Source organism: Aricia agestis, chromosome 11 (genome assembly GCF_905147365.1).
Source record: "Aricia agestis chromosome 11, ilAriAges1.1, whole genome shotgun sequence".
Classification (NCBI taxonomy): domain Eukaryota; kingdom Metazoa; phylum Arthropoda; class Insecta; order Lepidoptera; family Lycaenidae; genus Aricia; species Aricia agestis.
In genome coordinates this window covers 3114807-3138003 of record NC_056416.1, presented here as the reverse complement: position 1 = coordinate 3138003, position 23197 = coordinate 3114807, and the positions used below count along the sequence as shown (strand labels likewise).

General features: G+C 38.3%; 2 protein-coding genes across 2 annotated transcripts in view; one reads left to right on the top strand and one right to left on the bottom strand.

The window, feature by feature from the left end:
- The window catches only part of LOC121731839 (integrin alpha-PS4-like), a 44517-nt gene extending 30471 nt beyond the window's left edge, over positions 1-14046 (bottom strand). Inside the window, exon 1 of the mRNA XM_042121504.1 lies at positions 13956-14046. The gene's annotated coding sequence lies outside the window, so the exon portion shown is untranslated. The remainder of the gene's footprint in view (positions 1-13955) is intronic.
- Positions 1004-23068, top strand: LOC121731841 (integrin alpha-4-like). Its single transcript, XM_042121505.1, has 25 exons — positions 1004-1010; positions 2250-2390; positions 3066-3200; positions 3878-3942; positions 5075-5225; positions 5358-5522; positions 6597-6682; positions 7295-7540; positions 8601-8694; positions 9673-9876; positions 10195-10292; positions 11583-11667; positions 11888-12018; positions 12744-12816; positions 13683-13809; positions 14156-14285; positions 15648-15722; positions 16314-16477; positions 17236-17317; positions 17746-17829; positions 18454-18589; positions 19031-19115; positions 19670-19793; positions 20199-20273; positions 22853-23068. Exons 1-25 carry the CDS (start codon positions 1004-1006, stop codon positions 22961-22963), a joined length of 2874 nt encoding a protein of 957 aa, XP_041977439.1. The 3' UTR covers positions 22964-23068.
- The last annotated feature ends 129 nt before the right edge of the window (positions 23069-23197 follow it).

The following is a 23197-nucleotide window of genomic DNA, read 5'->3' as shown; positions in this document are numbered from 1 at the left end:
AAAATTTAATTAATCTATGTAATATAGGGATAACTTGTTTTTAATGTCTGTTATGTACTCCAAGTTATAGAAATAAGTATTTAATTTTAATCGACTTCATAAAGAGGGATGATTCTCTATTCATACATACATATCGTCACTCCTGTCCCTCATTGGGGTAGACAGAGACCACATCACGCAATGAATTTATTGGGATCTCTTATATAGGTACCTATGTATGTATCGATATAACATATAAGGTTAGGAGGAAGCAACAAACTCAACAGTTTATGGCGTACATACAAAAATAATATACGGTACCGATATAATCTCAAATATAGTAAGGAGTCATTAAATTAGTAGAATGCATGGAATTAATATAGTACAATATACGGTATCAATATATCCATACATTTAAATGGATGTAGGAAAAACGATTAAATGCATGGAAAGAATACAAAAATATACAATGTGTCACATGATTTCCATCGAGAACGGAAGCAAGAAACCAGCGAGAATTATTTCAAATTGAATATCTAATTTTCGTACGTAAACAAAATTTCTCGTCGACAATAGAATTCACATGACAGCAATGTAACTATATTCGCACGAATAACAATTAAAAAGTCATTGGAAATGGTAGACGCCATAGGGTTCGACTTTGAAAAGACGCAACAAGTCTTCGGCGATTTAAATATATATATATATATATATATATATATATTATATAATTGGAATCTCGGAATCGGCTCAAACGATTTTCATGAAATTTAGTATATAGGGGGTTTGGGGGGCGATAAATCGATCTAGCTAGGAATCATTTTTAGAAATCGTCATTTTATTCGTTTTTTGTTGAATATTCAAATTGAATAGTCAAATAGCTAGTTTCAATAATAAAGGAAAAATACATTAACATTTTGTTTGGCGTAATAAACTTATTTATAATTAAGGAAAATACACACAACAGGATAACGTCACCATTTGGTGATACTAGTTTCAGTGATCGGTTCCATGTCATGGCAAGATGGCGGGTAAGTGCTTATACAAACTAATATTATACATGCGAATGTGTCTGTCTGTCGATCTGACTGTCCTGGGAAAGGACATAGGATACTTTTCGCGGAAAAATCTCTACGGTTCTCGCGCGACAAACAAATGGCGCAACGGAGTGACGGGCGTTATCTAGTTTGATAATATTATCTATTAATAAATAATATATAACTTTTTCTAGACAACGCCTGTAACTCCTTTGCGCCAAAATTCGTATTCGAGTATCCCTACCCGAGTACCCTATATTTTTCAGGGACGAAAAGTATTCTATGTCCTTTCCCGGGATTCTAAGTATTCATACCAAATTACATAAAAATCTGTACAGTGGCACAATAGACTACCAGTAGTTCGACTGCAAAGCTACGGAAAGGTTTCAATATCTGTCAAATTCATCGGGTTTCACTAGGATTATGAACGGAATGTGCTTCGCGCTGGCTGATATAATTTATTTTTAAATATTTTAAATAAAGATTTAAAAATTGGATTCTGACAATTTTAATCGCATGTGCCAAAACACAAACAACAATACGACCAAAGAGGTACACGTCCAGCGATTATGTCATAGTTTTAAATTCGTAGGTAACAATTTAACAACCCTAGCGACGATTTTGTTCATAATACGTCAAATTTAAAAAATTCAACATCAGTTCTAAGTCGGTATACTCTATCATTTTGTCTACTCTGACAGTGGTTTGGGCGTGAAGAGAACAGACAGACAGAAGAACACTTTCGATCAGTTCTGAGAAATACCAGATAAAGTCAAATCATTGTATAACTATTTATTCATAAGTTCATTATTGTAAAGTGATTTTGATTACGGGGGTGCATGACTTAATCACTAAGTGATCAAACCCCCTTAAAAATAAAGATAAAAAAAACTATGCGGTACTACAGGATACAAAACTGATAAAACTTTAGGGTGTGTATGTGTTTTTTGTAGAGAGTTAAGTGTGAAAGTGGCAGCGCTGAAAGACCAATTTTTTTTTTCATTTTTGTATGGGCAAGTGCCCCAGCGTCACGAGTTTCCCCATACAAAAGTGAAAAAAAGGTCTTTTAGCACTACTACTTTCACAGTGAACTCTCTACAAGGAACACATACACACCCTAAAGTATTATCACTCAGTTTTGTTACATCCTGTATACAGTATGGATCTTTCGTACCTTATTGATGTTGCGACGACCGATCTCTAAGTTTTACATGGCTTATACATTTTTTTCAGGATTACTAGTATTTTGTTTAGCGGCGGTCTGTACGTGTGTCACGGGAGAGTTCCATCTTCCCTCTCGTATACAATATGACGGCGCAGATGGCTCGCTCTTTGGCTTCTCATTGTCCTATCAGAAGAGTAAAGGAAAGCTAAGTAAGTTGCATTCATTACTAAAAGACTGGTTTTTGCAAAAATGCAACCGGTGAAAATTATAGTTTTTTTTTTTTTTATGAAATAAGGGGGCTAACGAGCAAACGGGTCACCTGATGGAAAACAACTTCCGTCGCCCATGGACACTTGCAGCATCAGAAGAGCTGCGAGTGCGTTGCTGGCCTTTTAAGAGGGAATAGGGTAATAGGGGAGGGTAGGGAAGGAAAGGGAAGGGAATAGTTGAGGGTAGGGAAGGGAATAGGGTAGGGGTTAGGGGATTGGGCCTCCGGTAAACTCACTCACTCGGCGAAACACAGCGCAAGCGCTGTTTCACGCCGGTTTTCTGTGAGAACGGAGTATTTATCCGGTCGAGCCGGCCCATTCGTGCCGAAGCATGGCTCTCCCACGTATGAAGAATCTGTGTCAAATTGCGCTAACAAGATGCGCACTGAAGTTTGAAGTACCTAGTTGAAGTTTGACATTCAAGGCATGAGAATACCCCAGCACGATCCGCGGTCAGTACGGGCTCGATTGGTCTCATTAGTTACGATCAAGATCCCATGTACATAGGCAAAAAATATATTCTGCTTAGTTCATATCTACATTACAAGATTAATCGTATATTTTTTATCGTGTTTTTTGCCTTGTTATAATAAAACACTATACGTCTCTTTTTAGTTGTCGGGACACCTCGGATAGACCTTGAGGGTGGTGTGGAGTCTTGTCCCATATGGCCGACTGGCGCGGACAGATCATGTGGTTTCATACTCCAATCGAAAAATATCAACAGTACCTGGGGGGAATTTACCAGGGGTAAGTACTCCAATATTTACATATTTGTCTGATATGTTAATAATCGGCCAAGTACGAGTCGGACTCGCGCACGAAGGGTTCCGTAACGTTATAGAGCAAAATTAGGCCAAATTTTGTGTTTTTTGTATGGGAGCCTCTCTTAATTTTTTATTTAATATTAATATTATTATCAAGTATTAAAGTAGACATAAAACTAAGGATTGTGTGAAAAATTCAAGTACATACCAATTGCTATCATTGACATAAACCAAAAAAGGTCACAAAAATCACGTTTGTTGTATGGGAGCCCCCCCTTAAATATTAATTTTATTTTGTTTTTAGTATTTGTTATTATGCGGCACACAATTTATGAAAATTTCAACTCTCTAGCTATTACCGTTTTTGAGTTACAGCCTGGAGACATACAGACAGACAGACAATGAAGTATTAGTAATAGGGTCCCGTTTTTACCCTTTGGGTACGGAACCCTGAAAATGGAGAAAGAGAAGATAAAAGAAGTGCATTTTTACGTTACGTTGACGTAAATTTACACGTCACGTCAACGTACCGTGCCACGTTACCGCACGGTTCCAGGCTGACAACGTCGTGATGTGGAGATGTGGACAGGCCCTAATGAACACCTTAAAGTATTATCATTCAGTTTGTTACACCCTGTATATAAAACCTTATATTTACAGAGTTTAGCCCGGATCAGCACTTCATGCTTGGAGCAACAGTTGCTGCAACATCAGACTATGTACTAGTGAGTATGCCCGGTGGCAATCTTAGCTGGGCCCTAGACGATCAATTCATGTATTGTTAATATCACGCTTCAATTTTATTGAACAGTTTCTTGACAATTAGATTGAAGGCGCACGATGTTCAATATCAATCCTAGACGGTCAATAATATTATTACGCAATACGTGATGTTCAATAGCTATGTCCACACTATGCGCTTTCGTCTTCAATTTTCGTCGTCTTCTTTCATTCAACTTTCGTTTTGGCGCATTCAATAATCGAATGCGTCAACGAAAGTAACGCCAACATTGTCATTTTTGTTTTTTGGATACGGTCAGAGGGCATGCGTCGCGGGCATGTCTCACGTTCGCTCTTGACTGCGCTATAACGCATGCCCTTGACGAACAGAAAAAGGCACAGTGTGGACAAAGCTAATATTATTGTCGGTCTAGGGGGATAGAGTCAGTATATAATGTGGCGTGACGAGGTAACTTTTTGCAATGAGCCATTGCCCATTCCAAATAATACTTTACTAGATGATGCCCGCAACTCCGTTGCAACGGAGTTGTCAGATTTAGTTCTCTTCCCCCGCATTGGGGGCGCTGATTCCGCTTCAAATAGGCACAAAAAGCAGGTGGGTATCATAAGTCCAGTGTAGTTGACAGTTGTATAATGGAGGTCAGTGCGTGTGCAACATGTCGGATTTTGGTCGGATTGTTTACTGTTTGTGCTATTAGCGCCCTCTGCTCCGACCTATGCATAATATTCCCTATTCCTTACTGTTCGTAGAGCGTTCGTGGCTTAATGGACAGACCTTCGGTTCGCACTCCTCAGAGGGTGCAGGTTCGAACCCGGGTGGAGGCGTGTACCTATGAGACATTCTCTGATCTCAAGTACATAATGCGGACGCTCGTACGGTGAAGGAAAACATCGTGAGGAAACCCGCACATAGTTGGTTCCAGACGTGTTGACTAGTTCTTTCCTCTGGACTAGGCCGACTATGATGCGAGAATGCCGTATGCGCTTGGGCAACCACACGGGCATTTAAAAATCTTGTCCCAGGCCCTACACTTCGCTCTTAGGTTACTTCGCTCTGATAAATACTGTATAAATCATCCACAACGGATGTAAAGGCCTAGTTTTTACTGTTCGCAGGCTTGTGCACCGTTGTTCACAATAAATCAAAAAAGCGTGAATAGTGAAACAAATAAGCAACATACAAAAATTCTGCCAGTCGGCCGGTGTTTCATCCAAAAGGATGCAGCCGGTCCATCACTACTAATTCCATATCAACAAGATAATAAAGGTAACTTTAATTTTTGTCTTTTAATCTTTTCATAAACTTAATATGTTGAGGTACGAGTATGGTTGGTACATTTTGATCGGCGATTTTATAAAGAAGCGATAAAGAAAACCTCTTGGCTTTGGATATTTTCAGGGACCTCTCTCGGTTGGAGTGCGTGGGTGGACGAGGCTGATGACATGCTGCTGATATCGAAGCTGACCGGCGCTCACAGTGCCGTCATGTACACTCGCGCGTCCAATCCGGCGGGGTTGGAACAGGCTAACATAGCCCCGATCATTAAAACCCAGAGGTACTTAGGTAAGTATAACTCACACACCGGTTTTGGTGACGGTGGCCGGGCTCATTGAAACCAGGCCAGGTAGGCATACGCAGGAGTAATTTCACAGTGCCCAGGTGTGTGCGCAGCACACAAGAGCATTATTCATTTACTCTCATTACCTAGTGGGACGGAAGACCGACACGACTGGCGAGAGATCAGGCGCAGGAACGACGAACAAACGGTATTTCCGGACCAACACGACCTGCAAACCGTCAAGAAGAGAGCGTATTCCCTCTTAACCTATCAACTCCCAAGCGGTCAGTTCCATGTGAAAACTGCAGCTCTGTAGAGAGTAAATTTTTTTTTTAACTTTTGAATGAGAAAATTCATGACGCACCGCGCTGAGGAGCTTGCCCATACAAATCACAAAAAAATGCTCTTTCAGCGCTGCCACTTTCACAATAAACTCTATGTGTAACATCATAAAGCAGGGGTCGCCAACTATTTTCGCTTGGGGTCCATTGAAATGAAAATATGACCTTAAGTTCGCGGTCCACATATTTTATAAAAAAAAGGTAATTACGGAAATTAATTATCAATGAAACAAGTGTCAATTTTTGTTGCTTAAGTTTGGAGTTAAATTGGTGCAAGCTATTGCCATTAAATTCTGGAGATGTTCATCAGTAAGTCGAGACCGAAATTTATTTTTAACGAAGTTCTTCTTCGAAAATGCTTGGTCCGCACACAATGGGTCGGCGGTCCGGATGCGGACCGCGGTCCGCCATTTGGTGACTCCTGCCCTAAAGTATTGTCACTTATGCCTGTTTTCACCAACCGCCTCCTAATGCTAAGTGGTTGGTAGCAGCCATTAAGGGTACACACATCCTTCAAGATTTCACGAATTTTTGTGTGTCACGTTCGTCCTTAGGGCGTAATAACTTTTGCAAAACATTACTTTTTTTTTAAATGTGTTTGTTTTAAGAGATATTTGACCCGCAAAGATCTCTAGGGAACACTTAGCGTTAGGAGACCGTTGGTAAAAACAGGCATTAGTTTCGTTACACCTTGTATATTATAGGTATAATAGTAAAAGTAACTTGGGTATTCTTTAGGCTCAGCGATGACTTCGGGCGTGTTTTTTTCTGATAAAAAGAAAGTCTACGCCATTGCATTAGAGGACACCAAACGCAAGGGCTACGTAAGTAAACAAAATCTAAATCAAAATCAAAATATTTTTTATTCAGATTATTAATAATTTTTTTACAAAAACATTTCCGAACGTCGATACTAAGGTGCCTACCACCGGTTCGGAAACCACCTCAGACTCAGGCAGGAGGCGCATGGTCTCCATAAGCTTTGTTCACACTGTGCCTTTTTCTGTTCGTCAAGGGAATGCGTTATAGCGCAGTCAACAGCGAACGTTAGGCATGCCCGCGACGCATGCCCTCTGACCGTATCCAAAACTTTCGCTTTGTGATTAAAACTGCTAAAAAAATCAACGAACCAACTGCGTTGCGTTCGTTGACGCATTCAATTATTGAATGCGCCAAAACGAAAGTTGAATGAAAGAAGATGACGAAAATTGAAGACGAAAGCGTATAGTGTGGACATAGCTACAGAAACTGTTTCTTTCTACGGAAGAATCACAGAATAGACAAAGTGACAGATTGACACAGGTAAACCGCCTTTTTGTCACAAAAATCTGTCAGTATGTCCATTCTTTCCCATTTTTAGTTATGCTCTGCGTACAGGAGTACCATGTTGCTTGCCGTAATTAAGGGATCAAACTATAAATATTAATATTTTTCAGATTGGTTTCTTACATTTCGTGAAGGGTTCTCTCCGAGCCCTTTCGAGTAGACGCGAACGGATAGAACGCGTCCGCCTCATATCGGCCAAGGGGGGTAGGAACATGTTTGGGGCTTCGCTCCTGATGGCCGACTTCAGCAGGGACGGGTTCTCTGAGCTGGTGGCGGGGGCGCCGGCGCAGCCCTACAGGGACGAGTACGAAGCGGGCTCTATATTCATCTACCGCGGAGGATTTGCAACGAAACAGGTCGTGAGGAAGTTAACACCATCCATACCTATTTAGTATTTACCTATTGGTAGGTATATAAATGCGAAAGTGTGTTTGTCCGCCCGTCTGTCCGTCTGTCGGAGTTGCGGGCATCACCTAGTCTAGTAATAATTATAACGAGCGATTTAGTTGTTTTAAAGAGATTTTTAATTCGATGACAGGATTTAAAACTTTATATTCGTGACTTAAGGCACTACTAATATAATAGAATATAAAATATAATATATTTTGTGCTTAAGGGGGCGACTAACCCAAAAAATCAAACATCGTCCTTCTCTCTTCACACACACGTCTTTCATAATATGCCAGGTGAAAAAGGACGATGCGGAATCATCGCGAAGTTAGTTTTTTCTTAATATCTTGATAAATATACAACATTTTAAAAATCCGCCAGATTAGTGTCTCAGTGATAGAATTTTATACAATGTGTTATACAATATTAACTTAGTCTAATGCACGGTTACGGCAATATATGAAAAATTCTTGAAAATTACATGCATCTTTGTGATTTTTTTTCATTGAGAAAATTTTAAGATATCGTGTTTTCGCTCAGATCAAATTCTTGGAAATATAATGTAGTATCTATGTTTAGAAAATGAAACAATTCGAGGCTTATTTTTAAGTATAAAAATGAATTAAAAAATCGACAATTTTGGGTTAGTATAAACAAATATTCGAGCTCGGAACCGAATTCGATCGTCTGTGTAGCACTGCTGAGCAATACGATAACCAAAATATTAACAGCTGCTTATTAATAATAATTGAAGACGTAAATGGATAAAGCAGGTAAATAACAGTTAAAAATTACGTTTTTTGCATAAATGGAGGCTTTAGTGCTGGGATAATGTTTTTACTTAAATAAAAAAATGTATATTTTATGTGTAGCCAGATATTAGCTAGATGAAGTAGGTATAAATTACAAGCTTAGTTAAAATTAAAAGTGAAAAAAATTGTAATTGTCCTTATGGTATAAAATGTTAGTTATCCGGATCATCCACACCCATCTTCAATTCATTCAGATAATATACATTATTTACAGATAGAAAAAAATATATGCGTCTGTCACAACAGAGCGGGCTCACGATTCGGCACTGCCTTGGCTTCGATGGATCTGGACGACGATGGTTTGCCAGGTCAGATGTTACTGCTGGTAGCTACTGAACTTAAGTTTCTCACTGCTGCACTCAGGCTGAAGTCTCGAAACCAGCGGGCAGCGGCGCGGGGCGTAATAGTGTAAAGATTTATATGGATAATGTCATCGCATATTACATCGACTCCACTCAACCCAACTCACAGAATGGCATTGAATTCTCAGCTTTATGTATGTAGTTCCCGAACCGGTGGTAGGCATCATGTAGACGTTCAGAGAACATTTGCAAAAATTTATTCTGAATAAAGTTTGAGTATGAGTTACTTAGGAGTTAATATCCGGTGTATGTATTATATTTATCTATGGGAGTTAACTTACTAACAAGCGAATAACTAGTTGACGACGAGAGAACGCGATGTGAGTAAGGCAAAATTTGCTCTTATGGCCTAACAATATAGCTCACATTTCCATGCTATGCTAGGTTGGCGTCGAGTCGGTATAATGTGCGATGACTTTAAGCCGTCTAGTACGCCTCGCGCCGCTTGGTTTTCGAGGCCTGTCCATATAAATCATTACATTGTCACGCACCGCGCCACTCCCACACCACAGTATAGCAATATGACATAGGGACTAATATTGCTATACTGTGCCCACTGCCCACACCGCTCCCGCCCCGCTGCCCGCTGGCTGCCGCTGGTTGCCTTCGTATTGTCGAACGCGTGAGCGGTAATTCTGTCAATTCAATGTTTATTTTCTTGGTTAATTTTTATTGCTTATTTAAATATGTATCGCCTTATTACGTTGCAATGACTAAGGGTCAATTCAGACCGCAACGCAACGCGTAGATGCATTTCTCAATTTGTATTGAATTGACAGATTTCCATAACGTCTCATAACGCAATTAAAGTCCGTCAAATCCATACAAATTTAGAAAATATGCATCTACGCTACGCGTCGCGTTGCTTTCTGAATTGACCCTAACTAACCATAGATATTTACGTTGTTCATTACTTATTTACAGAGCTGTTTATTAGCGCACCCTACGAGAAGAAGGGAGGTACCGTTTATGTCGTATCTGGTGCGGGAGTGAAAGCACTGCTGGAGAAAGAGAGGGAAGATTGCACACTCATCACTGATATACACCACCAACCGCTCTCCTCGGAACATAAGTCCTTTGGATACGTTATGCAGCCTGCTCTGAATTTTAATAATAACGGAGGCAAAGGTAAGATTTCCTAACAGAGCTTTTTTCAAACAATAAAAACATTTTCGTCCGTTCTAAATTTGAATTAGTGCATTTAAAGATTAAGCGGAAAATCTACACTAGTAAAATAAGAATATACAATAATGCTAATGGTAAGGAGCGGTCGATTTTGTAACGTATGTAGGTAGAATCTTGCTACTGACTCTATTTCAACTTTAGGCGCAACTTTACCTTACTCCATACCTTGCCACTTTGACAAGCCCATATGTCGATAAAATATACCCTACATCAAAACATTATTGGGACACATTGTAATCAAATCAATTTTCGACATTTCAGTTTTGGCAATCGGTGCTCCTCTTGTTGATAAAGTATTTGTGTACCGAAGCATTCCTGCAGTAAAGGTGGAAATTTCCGCCAAACTTAAAGATAAAGATGTAAGTTTTTTTCCATATTATGTACTTTTAACTTTCTTTCTTAATTATAATTCTACGTCAATATAATATTATTATCTAGTACTAGATGACTCGGCGAAATTCGTATCACTTTATTACCTTCCCTGGACTTCTGCGAATATTTCAAGACTACAATTAGTCAAACCGGTTCAGCAGTTCTTGAGTTTTAGCGAGATAAACAAAATTTATAATTCATTATTACTATTATTATTATTTATCTATATAATATTCTAGTTTCGTATTGTTTGTTGCCAAACTCTTAAAAATGTACAAAATCGCGACATTAAGGAGTGAGCACACTGAGACGGGCCGTGCCGGGGCTCAGCGTGCCGGAGCTCATCGCAAAAATCCGCCTCCATACAATTTTATTTCGATGTTGCATCTGAAAGACTTCATAATAACCATGTAGTCCGATTTACTACCTACAACATCGCCACACGATTTAAAAGGATATAACAACTACTCGTTCACTCACTGACAGCTCGACCGATCCCGAACCTCTGCTCGGCTTCATTCGTTTTTCGTGTGCGATATCGTCAACACGTTAATCTTATAAAATTAATTTCTACAGTGTTAAAGTGTTATAATTAGTGTAAATCGCCGAATAACATGGGGAAAAGGAAGAATAAGGATGATTACGAATATATTCACATCTACATAATTATTATGAAGTCTCTCAGATGCAACATCGAAATAAAATTTATGGTTAAACGAACTTACCTGAAGTGAAGTTCAACCAAAATTTTGTGAGATGCTGCATCTGAGAGACTTCACTCCCTCCCAAACCCTAACACGAAGCGCGCAGATGGCGCATGCTGCGTGAGGACCCCCGGAAGCAGAATAAAAGCCTCGACTACTCCTCTGAAACAAATGAAGCCGAGCAGAGGTTCGGGATCGGTCGAGCTGTCAGTGAGTGAACGAGTAGTTGTTAAATCCTTTTAAATACTTATCTAAAAATCGTGTGGCGATGTTGTAGGTCGTAAATCGGACTACATGGTTATTATGAAGTCTCTCAGATGCAGCATCGCACAAAATTTTGGTTGAACTTCACTTCAGGTAAGTTCGTTTAACCATAAATTAGTGTGGAAGCGGAAATCCGCTGCGCCTCGACACAGTGTGCGATACGCGCATCCGCTTACATATAAATTGTATGGAGGCGGATTTTTGCGATGAGCCCCGGCACGCTGAGCCCCGGCGCGGCCCGTCTCAGTGTGCTCACTCCTTAATGGTGCGTTTTCAGTCCTTCACTCATATTTTATTATAATTTTTCAGATAGTTTTAGAATTGGATAAACATTTTACAGTTACTGTAATCATAAATATAACGTATCCCGTTAATCAGACCAAATCGTCAGGGTGTAAGTACAATATTATAATTATTACATATTTTTACATAATGTAAATTGTTATAATTATTATATTAAGTATATCTTCACCTGCTTTAATTTTACTTATTTTCGATATAAGTACTTTGTATATTGTGTTATGTGACTATTAATAAATAAAAAATACGAGATTTTTCAGAAGAACTGCCGGGTAACCTAATTTATTTTTTATTCAAATTTAAATATTTTCTAGTGTTATTCGTGACGACAGATATATCAGATCGGAATCAAAACCAGAAACCTGTTATGGACGAGAACCAAAAATTTACAATAGACCTAGCTAAGCACGAGACACGAGTGATAAAAGATGTAGTTGTCAATATGGTAAATATTTGTACACTTAAAGGAGTGAGCACACTGAGACGGGCCGTGCCGGGGCTCAGCGTGCCGGGGCTCATCGCAAAAATCCGCCTCCATACAATTTGTATGAAAGCGGAAATCCGCTGCGCCTCGACACAATGTACGATACACGCATCCGCTTCCATACAAATTGTATGGAGGCAGATTTTTGCGATGAGCCCCGGCACACTGAGCTCCGGCACGGCCCATCTCAGTGTGCTCACTCCTTAAGTAGGTAGTATAAAAATAATATCTCCGTCACCGGTTTCGGTGACGGTGGCCGGTTTCATTGAAACCAAGCTAGTTACACACAAATAATTTTATAGTGCTCAAGTATGCGCGCAGTACACAAGAGCACTCTCGATTCCTTTTACTCTCATAAACCAGTGGCACGGATGACCGATACGACTGGCGAGAGATCAGACGCAGGATCGACTTTACACATGCCCATCCGATGCATGGGTCATCTTGTCAGATAATCAGGTGATCAGGCTGCATTGTCCTAACCAAACATGGAAATTACATGTTTCCAACGAAGGAATCGAACCCACGACCTCCGAGCCAAGAGCCACGCTCTAAACCACGAGACCACGGCGCGGAGGAGTTAATTATTAGTATAATATCCTTATATTACGTATATAAAATATTATATTATTATTGATGCATTTGGCAGTATAAATAATAACTAAATATAATCACTGTTTTTTTAGAATGATGAGAAACCTCATACGTATGATTTTGTGGCAAGAGTGGATATCGACAAGAGCTTGTTGGTAAAAAAAGGTAAGTACTTAATTAAAAACGATGTTTTCTTTATGGTAGACTATAGGTCTACCAGAATCTGATGGCAAAACGTGAGAAAATAAATCGACTCTAGCAATACCGGGGTAATTGGAATAAAACATTTTGATCCTTTTTTTTCCTTTAGCGGCTTATTCAGTGTGTGAAATATGCAAATATAAAAAAAATTGTCAAATAAAAGGATTTTTTTTGATAATCTGTCGTCAAATTTTGTCATCAGATTCTGTTAGACCTACAGTTGATGCCCAAAGCTCCGTTGCGCAGAAATTCGTTAATCGCGCGGAAACCGTACATTTTTCCGGAATGAAAAGTACCTTATGACCCTTCTCGGGACTCAAAGTATCTCCATAACAAACTTATAAGTGTCTAAATACACTATGCCGAATTTCCGCGGCGGAAGATCGGCTTGATTCCGCCTGCAATGCACCGATACCGATGAGTGATGACACACCATGCCGAAATTCCGTCACGTTATATGTTATATGGAAATTCGGCATAGTGTGTTTAAACCATGAAGTTAATATACCTAGCGGAATAGAGCAACAATCTCGAGCTGTCAAAAAAAATCGAAATTGGTTTTCATCTGTACACACTTACACAAGCATGATTGAACATGAATTCTATGAGATTTAATTGTTAACGTGCGGCACGTGCCGATTGGACGTCAAAAAAAAGAGTGCCGCTGTCATGTATCACACGTCTCTTTTTAACACGCAGTGTTACTGATAGTGACATCTATCTTGCTCAGGCCTTTGTTTCTCTATTCCGCTAGGTACATTAACTTTATGGTTTAGGCACTAAAAACTAACAAACGTTATAAAACTTACAGATGTAAATAATGTTTACAGAGTTCGACGAATCTCTAATAAGGTTGAGTGAGAACAGTGTTAGGCAGTATAGTTTAGAAATACTGAGGAGGTGTAAGGGCGGCGAGTGCGTACCTAAACTAAGCATGGAGCTAAAGTGGAGTAAAAGGTAATTTATGTAATTAATTTATGAATAAAAAAAGCGCGTAGTAAACTTTCTTAGCTGTACCAAAGAAACCTTGCAGGTTTATTGTATTCTCTAAGTAAGACGTAAGTTGTGATTGTCTATATTACTTATTGAAGCTTATTACTTACTTAAATAAACGAAGTAGGCATGGCCAGTTAACGCTAGTGCACTGGATCAGAGGCTTCAGTATTAGGTACTCATGTACAATTTTGTGGCTTAAATGAGGATGTTCCTAAAGTCTTCTTAATTCACTAATAATTGTCTGCAAATCAGTAAATTTAATTTTACAATAACTAGAATTGTATGTTTATATTCATTGTTTATCCAGTTGTCCTAAATCCGAATGCACATATTATGTCCTGGGGTCGTCGCTAAATGAGACCATGACCGTCGCGATTAGAAATGACGGTGACAACTCGTACGTATCCTGCGCCAAAGTTTATGTTACGGGGGCTAAGGTAAGATTTTTAATGAAATCTTCTTTTTTAAATTAGTTAAAGAAAGTAAAGACGCCTTAGGCAGCCCCTAAACCTGCAGTAAAATTAAACAATATTTTATTTGACATTAAGATTGAATGGCGCGCGATGTTCAATATTAATCTTAGACGGTCATTAATATTTAGGACAGGGAGATACTGACACAAAATTCTTAGTCATATTTTGTACCAGTATGGCGGTTCTACAGGAGTATAATTACGTAAAGGCAAAAAGGACAATGATAGTCATAGCGCTCGCACCGACAGCCCAAACGCGTGGGCGTTAATCGAACGTGTCGGATAAATAACGAGTGTCGAACGATTTGTTCCACAAAAATGCTTGTATTTTCAGATAGTCGAAAAAAAAAAAATAAGTAGGCGAAAGCGTAATGCCATACTTATCGGGTGCGGCTTACAGCCCGCCATACCGACGCGAATACGTTAATTTTAATAAAAAATTGAACCATTTGTACCACGCGTTTGGGCTGTCAGTGCGAGCGCTATGATCATCATTTTCCTTTTTGCCTTTACGTAATTATACCCCTGTAGAACCGCCATACTGGCACAAATGACCAAGAATTTTGTGTCAGTATCTCCAGGCCTAATTGCACAATATGTGATATTGCGCAATAAAATTGATCGTCCCGCTAATGCCCGGCTTATGAGATTCTTTGACAGAAGTTCATCTTGTCACTAGCTTTGTTGATTGGTTAATTTTTGAAGTTTGGCTACTCAGAACTGTTAATCATCAGCATCAGTCTGCGTTGCAAGGAGTGCGTTTTTAGATGCAATAGAATAATTGCCGCGCCGAATTTGCTCAGTCAAATGAAGCTATTCTATTGGTCCTCAAAAAATCTTTCCTCCCAACGCAAATCCAGTGAAAATGCACCTTTATGCCTTTAGGTCATTTATTTATTTATTTATTTATTTATTTAATAATTTATGTACACATAATCGTTAACAGAGAAAACTTAAAATAAGATATACACTTTAGTACAAAGGTACTACTTATTCCAATTGGAATCTCTTCCAGTAGACCTGTTACAGGAAACATTAAAAAAGAGGTAACAATAGGTAGTGCACACGACAATTTAACAATAACGTACATATAAAGAATATTAAAAAATACATAAAATAAAATTTAATATAAACCTAATGCTATGTTTTAATAAAATACGATACATATATTTCATATTATAAGTTATATATTACTTAAATAATAATAATAATAAACATTTCATCATTCACAAACATCATTTTCATTTGTACATAAAATTAGTACCATAGTCTAACTTTATGCACACTTTTTTCTACTGTCCTGACTGTGTCTTATTACGTATTTCAGATAGCCGACTGGAGTTGTGACCCGAGAGAAATAAGAGATACCTGTAGATTTAAAGAAATTAAGCGCTCTTCTGAGGTAATTGATAACCCATAAAAAATAAATTTATTTATTTGTCGTAGTTCCTAACATGAATGATGACGCCATGACTGACATTTAACTTCGCTATCAAAACAAACGAACGCATTTTGATTAAAAGGTATTGTTACGTGCTAGGATTCAAAGGATTTGGAGAGAAAGACCTGCTGACTCTCTTGAAGACTTTATTCACTAGCACTAAGTCCAACACTAAGCACTGGGTCCAAACACTAAGCACTATCACTGTCCTAGGTCGTAGCCAAGTCGTGGGTTTCACTGGCTCACTCACTATTGATCACTTGTTTTCACTCCGAAGTCGCCTTGAAGATAGCTCGAAATGAACTGAATTACCGGCCCGTCTGCCTGCGACTATTTATATGGGCCGAGGCGTATCTCAGAATGTACGAGAACATTCTTTTCCCGAATGTACAAGATTCGCGTAAACAAATCCTAACGCCATCTAGTATCGAATAGCGGATTTATACTGTCTGCGTTTCTTCGATAAGAGATTATTTATCAAACTGACTTACTGGGATCAAAGAGGTCTAGAGTAGGATTGAAACCATGATTTTTGCACTTCCTTGGTTCTAGCACCCGCTGACTATCAAGTTGGACATGAGCAAGTTTTCGTATGGAGCGGAAAAACTAGATGTAGTTGTGGAGCTGTTCAATAGCTGTTCTGACAAAAAACCGACACAAACTGAAAAGAAGACGATAAACTACGAGTTGAATAGCAACGAAATTGTTGTCAAAGGGTAAGGCGATGAGCAAAATTGATCTTGATTCTTGGTCTTGTTCTTGCAGAAGTTAAATCGAGATCTTTACCGTGACTATAATATTGCATTATCCGCCTCCGCAATTCAGACCGCAACCGCATATTTTGTACTAGATGACGCCCGCAACCCCGTTGCGCCAAAATTAGTTTATCGCGCGGGAACCGTACATTTTTCCGGGATAAAATGTATCCTATGTCCTTTCCCGGGACTCAAAGTATCTCCATACCAAATTTCAGCAAAATTAGTTCAGCGGTTTGGGCGTGAAGAGGTAACAGACAGACAGATAGACCGACACACTTTATTAATAATATTAGTATGGAAGTCTGGATGAAACGTATGTAGGAAGCAGCTGCTCTACGCTGCACGGAGCTACGTGACACAAAACTATGGAACGTGGAGCGTCGCGTCGCGTAGCTGCCGCGTAGTGTTAAAGAGTTTGGACTTGTAGAGTTATTAAATGAAAACGACTTGTCTCCTCCGATGCATCTTTATTAATGTATTAATCTCACATACAGTTATTGCTTAGCTTATTCTACTTGGGTGGTACAATAATTATTAAGAAGTTACGCCACAATATTCGGAACAACGTTGGACACATTGGGAAATAAGCATAAAGTTATTATCATACATTAAGCTATACCAATACTATACTATAGTATTAGAATATACTAAGATATAATTATCACACTTCAGTGTCGCTATAGTGTGGGCTCGCCTTTATAATGATGAAATTTCAGATTCTACTACCCTCTGAACGTAACCGACCGAGACATTGCCGACACCACGTTACCCACTGTGGGCTTGCTGGAAACATTTACGGTATGTAATGGTGACATTCCGCTATCTTATCACGTAAAAATAGCGATCCACTAGCAATAATCGCGCGAGTGATTGCTGGGTGTCATGAATGTCACAAACAATGGTGTCATGTATAGTAATCGCTTGCAATCGTATTGTTTTGGCTGATACGTGATACGAAATTGCGATTTTGGAGCAATTATCGCGAAATAATTGCTATCGCATTGCTCTCGCAAGATACGTGATACGGGGGCCGATCCTTGTAGCAAGCGATCGCTACCGAACCGAACATTATTCCGGGATAAAAAGTATCATATATCTTTTCCCGGGATTCCAAGTATCTCCATACCAAATTTAAGCAAAATCGGCTCAGCGGTTTGGGCGTGAAGAGGAAACGGACAGACACCCTTTCGCATTTGTTATAAAATATTAAAGTATGGACGTTTCAGATACAAAACAACGGTCCCGTAGTATGGGAGCAGTTGCTGACCGAGATAAAGATTTTGAAGCAACCCTACATCAACGACTTTGTTGTAAGTATGACAATTACAACTCTAGCGGATGTTAAATAGAGTTTATTTTTCCATAAGCCTGTACGCTCAAGTTCTGTGGAAATATATCTCCTTAGACTTTAGAGCGCTTTCGCACTACGTTCGATCCGAAATCGATCCGAATCCGATCCGAACCCGAGATTCACGGATAACGTAGAAAATTCCAACTTCGGATACCTCACTATCTGAAGTCAGATTAGTGCGTAAGCTATCATAAAAACAGAGCCTCTAGCCAAGATGTTCTCTTTATAGCTTCTTTATAGAATCGCCGATCAAAATGTATCGAATTGACATATTTAGACGAATCGAACGTCAACTTCATATTATCGAACGCTTATGTCAATTCCATACATTTTGTCCGGTGATTCTATAAAGAAGGGACAAGGGATAAATAAAACGTCTTGGCTTAAGACTTAACTAAAGTTCTACGTCCGCTCCGGAGCGTATTTTCACGACTACCGATCGGATCGGATCGATTTCGCAGTGCGAAAGCGCTCTTATAATTAAAATTTAGCAAGGTCCGTTTGTCTTCATCTGGATCATTGAAAAAGTCTGACGACAAAGACAGTGGACCTTCCTTGAGTAAATAACACCTTTTTGTTTCAGATTTTAAATGAAGATTTCTATTGTGCAAAACAAAATGATACAAAGTACATAAAGTACAGTAACTGCACTTTGAATTTAGACGCAAATTCTTATATTGAGTTGAAAACGCAAGTCAACATTACCAAAAACGCAGTGGGTATGTGAATTTTGACCTGGCAAACGTTGTTTTTCCATGTATGTTATTTCACTCAAAATTACATTTAAGTAATTAATGTTCCACTCTGAGTGCGGCATAAAGTGGCATATTATTTGTATTTTTGTCAGTTTCGACTAGCCACATATTATATAAGATCGGAAAGTCACTTTAATATCTGTCAAACTCTTCATTGAATTGAAGTTTAATCATCATTAATTAATGATTCTGAGTGCGGCAGTCAAACAGTTGCCTTTCAGTAACACTTTACAAGATGGTGGTTTTGGAAATTGTTTTAAAAATATTATCCTTATTAGATGTTTAGCAGTTATTTTATTATTATTATTTATTATTATTATCATCTCGTTTTAATACTACAGTTATAGTGCTCTGCAACCAAGCACACTATCATTTTATGTTTTTTAAGACTACTTTTTGTTTCAGTTAAATATACCAACAAAAATAATTCGTTGGTTTTCAAAACGGAAATAATTTTAGGCTTTTCACCCACGGAAATCAATAATTTCACGTAAGTTATTTTCTAATATTATGCAACCACTTTGTAAAGTAGTCGTATCGTACACAATAATATTGGGAAAGCCATGCTTCGGCACGAATGGGCCGGCTCGACCGGAGAAATACCACGTTCTCACAGAAAACCGGCGTGAAACAGTGCGCTGTGTTTCGCCGAGTGAGTAAGTTTACCGGAGGCCCAATCCCGGCCACCCGGCAAAAAATTAAAAGGCCGGCAACGCACCTGCAGCTCTTCTGATGCTGCGAGTGTCCATGGGCGACGGAAGTTGCTTTTCATCAGGTGACCCGTTTGCTCGTTTGCCCCCTTCATAAAAAAAGCAGCGTAACGTTTTCAAACATCGAACAAAATTCTTATGACGTACGGTACCTAGGTCCGTCAACTGCCTAGGAATCAATTTCTTCGTTATTACAATAATGATATTGAAGAACCACTTACTGAACTCAGAAAGAGGTGAAAGTGTATAAAATAACAGTCATAAGAAGGTACCGTTTTCAAACTTCGAACAAAACTCTTTGTTTCCTCCATCCTATTGAAAATTTATTTTTTAGGTTAGACGCCACGGCAATGTACGTTAAAGACAAAAGTTTTAAGAACCAGAAGAGTTATATAATAATTCTTGCTGTAGTAGTAGCGACAATTGTGTTGCTGATCATTGGCATTATACTGTTTAAGGTACGTAATTAGATTATTCTAAGAAGAAATTTAACCTTTTTACAAAAAAAAAAAGTGATCTGACAATATGTTTTTTTTTAATTTGAATAGATTGAAATACATATGTGATGAAATATTTATTATTATTATTACTAGCTTTTTGACTCTTAGTAGTCGATAAAACACGAATAAAATAACATTTTCTAAAAATGATTCCTAGCTAGATCGATTTATCGCCCCTGAAACCCCCTATATACTAAATTTCATGAAAATCGTTGGAGCCGATTCCGAGATTTATTAACCGATAAGATTAAATAACCGATGGTAATCTTCCTCCATCAGCATTTAAAAAACCTTACCTATTATTTGATGAATGGAAAATAAATATTATTGTAGATTTTCTTATTTATTTTTGTGCGTTTTCAGTGCGGATTTTTCGAAAGAAACACAAAGAAGGAGCTGATTGAACTAAAGAAGGAGTTTAAACGACGCAGCACTATGGTATGTAATATGTATATTTACTTTTTTTACGTCTGTGATTAGGCCTTTATTTTATGATTTGTAAGCTTACAGTGCGTCAAGAAAGTCATGACAGGCGGGTAAATTTTCATAAACGTAATTTCACGCTTAAAAGGTGTATTTTTTGCTTTGTATTTTCACAGAGAACGCTTATTACATTTTAAATATTCTCACACCTTGCACATTTTTATCTCCAAATAATAAAGTTATCTTATTATGGAAGAGCCATGCTTCGGCACGAATGGACCGGCTCGACTGGAGAAATACCACGTTCTCACAGAAAACCGGCGTGAAACAGCGCTTGCGCTGTGTTTCGCCGAGTGAGTGAGTTTACCGGAGGCCCAATCCCCTACCCTATTCCCTTACCTACTCTCCCCTATTCCCTTCCCTTCCTTACCCTCCCCTTACCCTATTCCCTCTTAAAAGGCCGGCAACGCACTTGCAGCTCTTCTGATGCTGCGAGTGTCCATGGGCGACGGAAGTTGCTTTCCATCAGGTGACCCGTTTGCTCGTTTGCCCCCTTATTTCATAAAAAAAATTTTTTTTTTAAAGTTTCTCACCTGTCATGCCTTTATTGACAGACTATAATATAATATTATAATTAACTAGATGATCAAACCGTTATTATCTCGGTAAAACGTATTACGGTATTCGCGAAGAAATTACTGTCATCTGCGTATGAATTTATCTCTGACTAGCTGTTGCCCGCGACTTCGTCCGCGTTAGCATAGTTATAGATCACATCCCAAGTATTATTTATTGTACAAAAATAGTCAATGTAAAGAATGGGGATTGTCCATTTTTTTTTAATTTTCCCATTACAAAAACATTTCGAGGAATAAGGTCAGTGATCGTTTTTCTGTATATAAACGAAAAAAATACCCATTAGTTACTTATATTTTTGAACAAATACGTTTAACCCTTGTTTGACCTTCAATGGCGTTAAATTAGCAATAGATTCGACCAACATTACGTTTCGATTTTGTAAGCTTTTTAAGTTTTTTAAGCTTTTTAAGTTTTGGTAAGCTTCTCGTAACAGCTTTCACATAATGAGAACTTGCATTTGACGAACCAGCCATTATAAATAAAATTGAAAGGAAATTTAAAACATATGCATAGGTCAATTGGCCGCCGATGATGACGTCAGAGCGAAACTTTAAAAATTTATTGAGAAAAAACTAGCCAATGAATTTCAAAATTATTTAATTTATATTCTTAAAATACCCTATTTTAACGAAAAAAAATATAAAAAGTACATGTCATTTTTTTTGGACAATGCCCATTGTCTTTCCTACGATTTTATTATATATAGATGTTCCGCGCGGCTTTGCTTGCGTAATTTAGGAATTTCACGCAACCGTACATTTTTCCTCAAGAAATAGCCTTTGTCCCTTCACATGGTCTATTCTTCATGTTTGCCAAATAACATAAAAATTGCTCCAGTCGTTTTTTAAGATAATAAGCAATTTCAAATAATTTCCCTCCTTTTTTCCACATTTTCCTCTATTTCTTTGCTCTTATTAGTTTTAGGGCGGATTCGACCAAACTGGAGTAAAATTTTACTCGAGTATAACTGTCTGCTAATCTAAGAGTAAGCTGGTTTTGCGTTTTTCCAACTTCTAATCCAAGAATAAGGTAATTACTCGGGAGTAAATATTTACACGGGATATTTTGGTGGAGTAAATATTAAACTGATAATAGTTGCACAACAGGGTTCAACTGTCACGGTCGGTGTCATTGTGAACTATAATTGACATTTTATTTCATACTCTTTGAGTAACTTGGTAAAATGCAAACGATAATACCCTAGAGTAAATTAAAGGAGTAAAATTATTCTCATGATAGTTATACTCGTGTAACTTCAAGTTTGGTCGAATCGGGCCTTAGCGTGATAAAAGGCCTATAGCCTTCCTCGATAAATGGGCTATCTAACACTGAAAGATTTTTCAAATCGGACCAGTAGTTCCTGAGATTAGCGCGTTCAAACAAACAAACAAACAAACAAACTCTGCAGAATTATAATATTAAATATAGATATAGATTACTACGAACACAAATGCGCATCACTTTAGGACTTAAGAGGAAAAATATTAAAGTTTTACTGCCACACTCAGAGACTTAAGTTATTAATGTTCTAACTCTGAGTAACAGACGAATATATTTTATTACTTAACTACAATTACAATTTTTGACGACCTCTGTGGCTCAGTGGTGAGCGCGTTGGTAGCTCAAGCCGGGGGTCGCGGGTTCAAATCCCGCCGACGGAACAAAAAGTTTTCAAAAGTCATGGTTGTGTATCATATAATAAAAATCTTAAATGTATGTATAGTATAAAAGTATTAAATATATTTCCGTTGTCTGGTACCCGTAACACAAGTCCTTCAGGTACTTACCACGGGGCCAGACTGATGTGGTGTGAAGCGTCCATAGATATATTATATTAATTAAATGAGGATTTGACATAACTTTTCATTAAATTGAAGTTGAATCACCAATAAACGTAGCTTACGGTACGGTTATTTAAATGTGGCTGTTAAACTCGGTTATTTCTTATTTTTCAGAGACGTCCAGAAAGTTCCTGCTATCGGCGCGTAAGTGAGGGTGAGCTCCACATTGAGGAGATACACGAAGACCAGGAGACCTTGGTCCTCGACCATCCTAAGTCCTCATGAAGGAGAAGATATCAGGAAGAGAGGAAAGCCAATCAAAAGTGTCAAAACATGATACTTTGAAAATTATCGTCCAGTTATTATTGTTACAAAATTAAATACCTATAATATTTACCTGTACGTTGCTGTTCCATTGTGATTTTAGAACCAGTAGGTAGCTACCAGTCAAGTTTTTTTTCATTTTTTTAACTCTTGTATGGGAAAATTCATGACTCTGGGGTGCTTGCACAAATCACA